The sequence below is a fragment of the Centroberyx affinis genome, unplaced genomic scaffold (assembly GCF_046629955.1).
Source record: "Centroberyx affinis isolate AG114_WGS23_722 - 3 ecotype Tasmania unplaced genomic scaffold, CSIRO-AGI_Caff_v1 ptg006704l_1, whole genome shotgun sequence".
NCBI classification, from domain to species: domain Eukaryota; kingdom Metazoa; phylum Chordata; class Actinopteri; order Beryciformes; family Berycidae; genus Centroberyx; species Centroberyx affinis.
Genome location: NW_027283401.1, coordinates 130,001 through 137,945, shown reverse-complemented (window position 1 = coordinate 137,945; position 7,945 = coordinate 130,001). Strand labels below are relative to the sequence as shown.

Sequence of the window (7,945 nt, the reverse complement as noted above, 5' to 3'; positions counted from 1 at the left end):
TTTACTACTATCAATGTTGACAAAACATAGGTGTTTTATTATCATATTAAATGTTTCATTCCAAAATTCTATAGATCCATTTTGGAAATAATGTTATCTGATGCTCATTGCTCTGTTTCAAAAATGCAACAGATCCTATCTGTTCTCTGACATTTTCAAAGGAATGTGTATTTCATACAAATGATGTTTTGCTGATAACTGTAATTATAATCCATAGCAGGTTCACTTTTCATACCAGCAATCATTTTGTCAGGCTGTCACATTCTTGAAATGGTGAAAATCTCCCATTCGAATTAAACATATTGTGTTGGAAAGCAACACAAATGTGTTTTGTCCCAAACTAAACACATGGATGTGCTGAAAATGGCAAATCATGTTTAGGAGCAGCAGGTTCGTTTTGGTTATTTGCATAATTCCTGGTAGAGTTAAAGGTAAGATGATTATTTTTAGAAGGAAAACAGCATTTTTGAGAAAAGACTGAGAACAGCTTTGCGGTTAGTTTCCAATCGACTGTCCAGGTCCAGACCTGAGGAGGGAGCACAGCTTGGCCATTCACCTCCATTCACCTCCATTCACTTCCATTCACCCCCATCCACCTCCATTCACCTCTATTCACCTGCATTCACTTCAACTCACCTCCATTCACTTCAGCTCACTTCCATTCACTTCCATTCACCTCCATTCACCTCCATTCACTTCAGCTCACTTCCATTCACCTCCATTCACTTCAACTCACTTCCATTCACCTCCATTCACTTCAACTCACTTCCATTCACCTCCATTCACTTCAGCTCACTTCCATTCACTTCCATTCACTTCCATTCACCTCCATTCACCTCCATTCACTTCAACTCACTTCCATTCACCTCCATTCACTTCAACTCACTTCCATTCACCTCCATTCACTTCAACTCACTTCCATTCACTTCCACTCACCTCCATTCACTTATATTCCTTTCTTTAAATTCCATTCACTTCCACTCACACTGTGCTCACTTGGTATTCCTGTTAAAAGGCTCTTGGTTTAGAGGACTTATAAATAAAATTAGAGCAGAAATTGGGTAGAAATAGACACATGGGTAAGTAGATACATAGACAGACAGATGGACGGAAGGTAATGAATAAGTGTTAAAGCATTTGATGTAGCATTTTAAAGTATCAGTGGTATTGTTATTGTTGGCATGAACATAAGTCCTTGGTGATCAGATTGTGATCAGATCGGCTAAAAAGCATCAAATCCAGGTGTAAACATCCTCAAGACCCACTGAAGATCCGATCATCCAAACCTCCGCAGGTCAGAGACACATGTGACCACATTACCACATCAGTGTAAATGCAATGCGTCTTCAATCCACATACAGGGGCTGCGTTACCACAAATAAAGTTTCACACACAAATCCAACCAGGAAGCAGAAGCAAAACAAACAGGAAGCAGGAGGCTCCGACAGGAACATGGACGGAGAAAAAGAGCGATGAGGCGTTTACCGTCAATTTAAAGATGTAAATATTACAGGAGGAAGACAGTCTGGTGAGGGAAAGAGAGATCCGATCCCAAAGTGTTTGCATGGACAGCCGGGTGTGAATGTAATCCAGCTACAAGACATCTGGACACAGTCTGGACACAGTCTGGACACAGTCCACATCTGGACACAGTCTGGACACAGTCCACACCTGGACACAGTCTGGACACAGTCTGGACACAGTCCACATCTGGACACAGTCTGGACAGAGTCTGGACACAGTCCACAGTCTGGACACAGTCCACACCTGGACACAGTCTGGACACAGTCCACATCTGGACACCGTCTGGACACAGTCTGGACACAGTGTGGACACAGTGTGGACACAGTGTGGACACAGTCCACATCTGGACACAGTCTGGACACAGTCCACAGTCTGGACACAGTCCACACCTGGACACAGTCTGGACACAGTCCACATCTGGACACAGTGTGGACACAGTCCACATCTGGACACAGTCTGGACACAGTCCACATCTGGACACCGTCTGGACACAGTCTGGACACAGTGTGGACACAGTGTGGACACAGTCCACATCTGGACACAGTCTGGACACAGTCTGGACACAGTCTGGACACAGTGTGGACACAGTGTGGACACAGTCCACATCTGGACACAGTCTGGACACAGTCCACATCTGGACACAGTGTGGACACAGTCCACATCTGGACACAGTGTGGACACAGTCCACATCTGGACACAGTCTGGACACAGTGTGGACACAGTCCAGGTATGAGACGCATGAGACAATCCAGATACATGTAAAGGAGGCTGGTTTTTCTCAAAAGTAAGACCAAATTTCCCATGAACCCTGCTGCTTCCTGTCACAACAAAAAGGTTCAGTTTGCACTGGAATAACTTCCTGTTTCCTGTTGGAAAGCAGTGATCTTCACCCATGTGACATCACGACCCAGAAGGCTGCAGGTTTTCATTCCAATCGATCACTGTACCAGTTGATTTATTTGATTAGCACCTTCAGGGAGGAAGTAGTGAAATGAGCTGCTATTGTGATTGGTCGGAAGGAAAACCTGCAGACTCTTCGGCCTCAATGGCACATAACTAAGAACCTCTGCCGTAAAGCAATGTCCCTTTGTGCCGTAAAGCAATATCCCTTTATGCTGTAAAGCAGAGGTACTCAAACCTTTTTATTGAAGGTCCACTTATGAATTTTACACAAGTTAAAGGGTCCAGAACAATGCCAGTACAATGCACCGACATAAATCAATGTCCATAACATAACTTAAACATAACTTTAAGTTCACACATTCAATACTGCAGTATGGTGGCTTGAATCAGTGGAGAAATGGCTGTCTGCCTGTAACCAACGCTTTGAACCTGGGCACTTGGGCACTGACCCAAACTGCTGCTGTAGGAATTTTTAACAATGTTCATCATAGAAAATCCAGATTGGAACCAAACACGGTGACACATGACCGGCCTTCTGAAGGTGGGGAACATGCTGCAGTAACGCAATCGGCGACCCGCCTCGCTTTGAAAAAAGTGGCAGAAACGAAGTGGCGCGGGAATGTGTTGTTTGTTGCCAGGCAACCAAAGTAACGCTGAGTTGTGAGGCATGACGCACAGATTTTATCCGCTCAAGTTGAATTTTTTTCAACTCTTTGCGCGACCAAACACTGCGGAAAAATCCACGATCCACCACACAGCCGGCGGTGAGCTGACGGGCGCACAGCACACACAAACACACACAAACACACACAAACACACACAAACACACACAAACACACACAAACACACACACAAGCGGCTCTGTGAAAGTGTCACATGCGCTCGCAGCCTCCGCACACAAATAAATGCACGTTCAATCACACAACGTGTCGGACACTAATGTGACACAAGGTCTGGTCCGGATCTGGACCTCGGTCCGGAGTTTGAGAAGCCCTGCTGTAAAGCAATGTCCCTTTGTGCTGTAAAGCAATGTCCCTTTGTGCCGTAAAGCAATCCCCCTTTGTGCCGTAAAGCAATCTCCCTTTGTGCAGTAAAGCAATCTCCCTTCGTGCCGTAAAGCAATGTCCCTTCGTGCCGTAAAGCAATGTCCCTTCGTGCCGTAAAGCAATGTCCCTTCGTGCCGTAAAGCAATCTCCCTTCGTGCCGTAAAGCAATGTCCCTTCGTGCCGTAAAGCAATGTCCCTTCGTGCCGTAAAGCAATCTCCCTTCGTGCCGTAAAGCAATGTCCCTTCGTGCCGTAAAGCAATGTCCCTTCGTGCCGTAAAGCAATCCCCCTTTGTGCTGTAAAGCAATCTCCCTTTGTGCAGTAAAGCAATCCCCCTTTGTGCCGTAAAGCAATCTCCCTTTGTGCCGTAAAGCAATTCCCTTTGTGCCGTAAAGCAATCTCCCTTTGTGCCGTAAAGCAATCTCCCTTCGTGCCGTAAAGCAATGTCCCTTCGTGCCGTAAAGCAATGTCCCTTTGTGCCGTAAAGCAATCCCCCTTTGTGCCATAAAGCAATCTCCCTTTGTGCAGTAAAGCAATCCCACTTTGTGCCGTAAAGCAATCTCCCTTTGTGCCGTAAAGCAATCCTCCTTTGTGCCGTAAAGCAATCTCCCTTTGTGCCGTAAAGCAATCTCCCTTCGTGCCGTAAAGCAATGTCCCTTTGTGCCGTAAAGCAATCCCCCTTTGTGCCATAAAGCAATCTCCCTTTGTGCAGTAAAGCAATCCCACTTTGTGCCGTAAAGCAATCTCCCTTTGTGCCGTAAAGCAATCCTCCTTTGTGCCGTAAAGCAATCTCCCTTCGTGCCGTAAAGCAATCTCCCTTTGTGCCGTAAAGCAATGTCCCTTTGAGCCCTAAAGCAATATCCCCTTGTGCCGCAAAGCAATGTCCCTTTGTCTCATAAAGGCTGTTGCAGTTCCTCCTGTCACTGACTGAGGTCGCTCTAAGTCAACATGACTTAATGCACATTGAAGACAAATGATGGAGGGAAGAGACTTGGGGGATCAATAGAGTATTTCTAAACCCTCGTTTGAAAAAATGATCAGACTTTTATAGAATAGATCCTCTAGGTTTTAGAGATACTGAATGATGAAGTTTAGATAATGACTTTTCACCCATATCGGATACGCGATTTGGAATAAAACTTGAAATGTTTTAGTGATCCTGTTTGATGAAGCCATGCATCTCTGATTAGACCCAAACTTCAGATCCGGCTCCCAGTCAGAACAAACAGCATTCATGTTTAATTTTGCCTTTAAAAGTGGGACAGCAGCAGCTTAGAGACTAGATTGGCTTAACTTTATCTTTTAATAAACTGGAGAAAGTCATTCATGCTTTTATTTCTTCACTGTTAGACTGCTGTAAGTCTCTGAGTCTTCAGAGCAGCAGCAGGGTAACTGAGGTCATCATGCAGGTGTGGAGGTTCTGCAGAAGAACCAACTGGAAGAGCCTCATATGAACCGTGAAATTGACAAAAATGACTTCAAAGTTTATCTCCTGTTGCATCCAAAGCTTTGTAGGTACAGAAGAGGACTGGGAGTTATTAAATAGCCTTTATGGGTTTCAGATGGGTTTTCTACACCTAGTCACTTTCTCTGACCGTTAAAACAAATCAGAAGTAAAGTAGTTCTGCTGCAGCATCACACAGCAAACTGGTTTCCTTCCAGATACAGAGCACAGGAGGGGAAGAGAAAGACGGAGAGGATTTGATAAGTTAGAATAGCCAGGAAAGATTTCCCCAACGGATCACATATCCGTTTAGAAAGCCAGCGGCTTAGTGGGGAAATTGGGGTTAAGCTCTCAGCCAAAGGCCGGCTGCTCCACCTGGCATCTGGCTCTGGACGAACAATAAAGACGGAGAGGCAGACCGAGTCTTCCTCACATCTGACTCTGAAGAAAAGACGGGTTTTAAACACAGTTCAGGGTTTTCATGATGTGTTTTCTAATGAACTGACAGTCTGGTCAGTCCATCCAAATCTCGCTGCAGTTTGCTCTTTGAGACATAGGACAATATATATAATATTACAATTTGTTGGCAATGCCAGTGAATGAATGGGCCTGAGTGGGAAAGTTTCATGTACTTTTCTGTTGTAGCTGGTGACTTCTGCTCCAGCAGGCGGTCTGCAGGTAACCAGCTGAAGTCTAAACAGCTGCTGGCTGGTGAAACAGTGAGCGAGGTTCATCAGTCCTGTTCAAAGTCCTGGGATTTACAGCCGAGAAGAAAGTTAATTTCCAGAAAGGGATCCATTTTGAAAAAAAAAAATCATCATAACTGGTGTTTACCGTTCGATATCAAGAGGATCCGGTCTGTAAACATTTTGTTTCATCAACCGTCAGAAAAAAAGTCCATCGTTTGTTTTCATTTTGTAAGAGTCGGTGTCACTTTGTCCAAATATGAGAATAAAACTCTTCATGTATAATCAGACCGGACCTGAACAGGAGGCAATTTAAAGAAAATGACAGGGAGAAACACACTTCTCCCTCCACCAGAACCACAGCACTCTGTACCACCAACACACACACACACACACACACACACACACACACACTCTCAAAACACATTTACATGAGGTAGAGAGGATGTAAATTGTCTGAGAGAGAGTGTGTGAGCAAGGCTGCAATTACAGCAGAGAGGCGGCGTCAAGCCATTTCCCAGAATGCCTCCCTGCTGCTCGCTAAACGATAACAGATTCATTTCACATCTCCAAAAATACATTCAGTCTTTCTTCTAGTTATCACCTTGATGCAGAGCGGAGGAGCAGGAGCCGCCGGGTCAGATCAGACTCAACACTGTGGAAGATTTCATTAACGCTAAATTAACTTGGAATACTTTACTCTAACTGGCTGGGATACTGACTGATGTCAGTCTGTCAGAATCCTATAAAGAGTTTGGAATATGTAAGGAAATAAGGAAATAAGGAAATAAGGAAATAAGGAAATAAGGAAATAAGGAAATGTGCTGACCTGTAAGAATCAACTTTACAAGCAACCAACAGGTCAAGGGTCAGAGGTCAGAGGTCACAGCACCCGGACATGAGATGGATCAAATATTATTAAATATATTCAGGACTACAGAAGACAGGAGGTGGTTTTAGTTTCCAGGTCTGCTGGACCTGCTGAGCTGAAGCCCGTACGGCACGGCAAGTTTATTTTTATTTATTTATCTGCTACAAATGAAGTCATAATACTTGTGGAAACAGAGGAACTCAGCTCAGATCAGAGAGAGAGACGAAGTAAAGGCCAAAACCTTCAGAAACCTGCAGCAGCTGGAAGACCAGCAGCACAGGATTCATTCAGCTCCACAGACCTGGTCATCATCACTCTGGGTGAATAAAGGTTCTAACTAGAAACATCTACGGCTCTCCACTTGTCTTCATAGGTAAACCCGTTATGGTTCTAAGTAGATCCTTGCCCCTCTGAGAAGAACCTTCTGGAACCCTGATGTCTAACACTGTAGGCTGGAACTGAAATCTGAAGAAACCTCTGGAACCAAAGGAACCAGCTGCAGCAGAACGTGGAACCACACAAGGTTAGAATGAAAAAAACCCTGAATAAGGTTCAGGCTAGACGCTGAGCCTGGCTTCTTTGTGGGCAGAGACCACATGACCATGCCCAACCAATCACAATGGAGAGGAGGCGGGGTTCAGCTAACTTCAGGACCACAGCAACATCCAACATCCAGATGCAGGAAGCAGCAGTAAAGTCCTGGTCTGGATCCAGACTCCTGAATCTCGACCCTCCACTCTTCAGATTTGAGTCTGGTGTTCTAATCAGCAGGGATTTCTTGATCGGAAAACGATCTGGCCAATCAGAGCCTTTGTGGGCGGGACTAAAGTTTGAACCGTTCGTCCAACGGTTTTTCATCTGTGTTTCAGCAGAATAATATTTGTAGAAATCTCTTCTTAACCAACATTTTGTCAAAAACGACCGACATTCTTGGTAAAGTTAGTAAATATTAGTAAATATGCCCAGTATCATGTGACTGAAAATAACGTCAGAGCGGCCGACACGTCAGTCAGTGATTGGTTCAGATACGTCAGTCAGTGATTGGTTCAGATACGTCAGTCAGTGATTGGTTCGGGGAAAATCAACCCCCCCACACTGAAAACGGCTAACATGGAGGCAAACTCAGAGTGAATAATGGAGTGGAAACTAAAGAGCCTGATGTTCAGTCCTGCTGCCTCACTTCTTATCGCAGCAGCACTACCAGCTGCAGCCAGCAGGGGGCGGCAGGGGGAGGAGCCTCGGCAGGGGGAGGAGCCTCAGCAGGGGGAGGAGCCTCAGCAGCCTCCCTGTAGCTGCTTGGTTTGTTCAGATGTTCAGAAAACTGAAGCGGTGAAAACAAACGGAAGCTTTCACCGTTACTTTCTCAGACAAAGTTTACAGAAAGCCTCATCCGGACTCTCAGGCTCCTCCTGGTTTAAAACGTGTTGCTGCTGTCAGGAAGAGACGCTTCTGTTTGGAAACTGTTGGTTTCC

The 7,945-nt window shown here is 45.1% G+C and overlaps 1 protein-coding gene across 1 annotated transcript in view; it reads right to left on the bottom strand.

The window, feature by feature from the left end:
• Nucleotides 1-1,593: 1,593 nt before the first annotated feature.
• The window catches only part of LOC139638966 (signal-induced proliferation-associated 1-like protein 2), a 64,030-nt gene continuing 57,678 nt past the window's right edge, over nt 1,594-7,945 (bottom strand). The window contains exons 19-21 of the mRNA XM_071513008.1: nt 1,996-2,214; nt 1,768-1,913; nt 1,594-1,671 (exon numbers count right to left, since the gene is read on the bottom strand). Of these exons, the coding sequence (XP_071369109.1) occupies nt 1,594-1,671; nt 1,768-1,913; nt 1,996-2,214 (443 nt within the window). The remainder of the gene's footprint in view (nt 1,672-1,767; nt 1,914-1,995; nt 2,215-7,945) is intronic.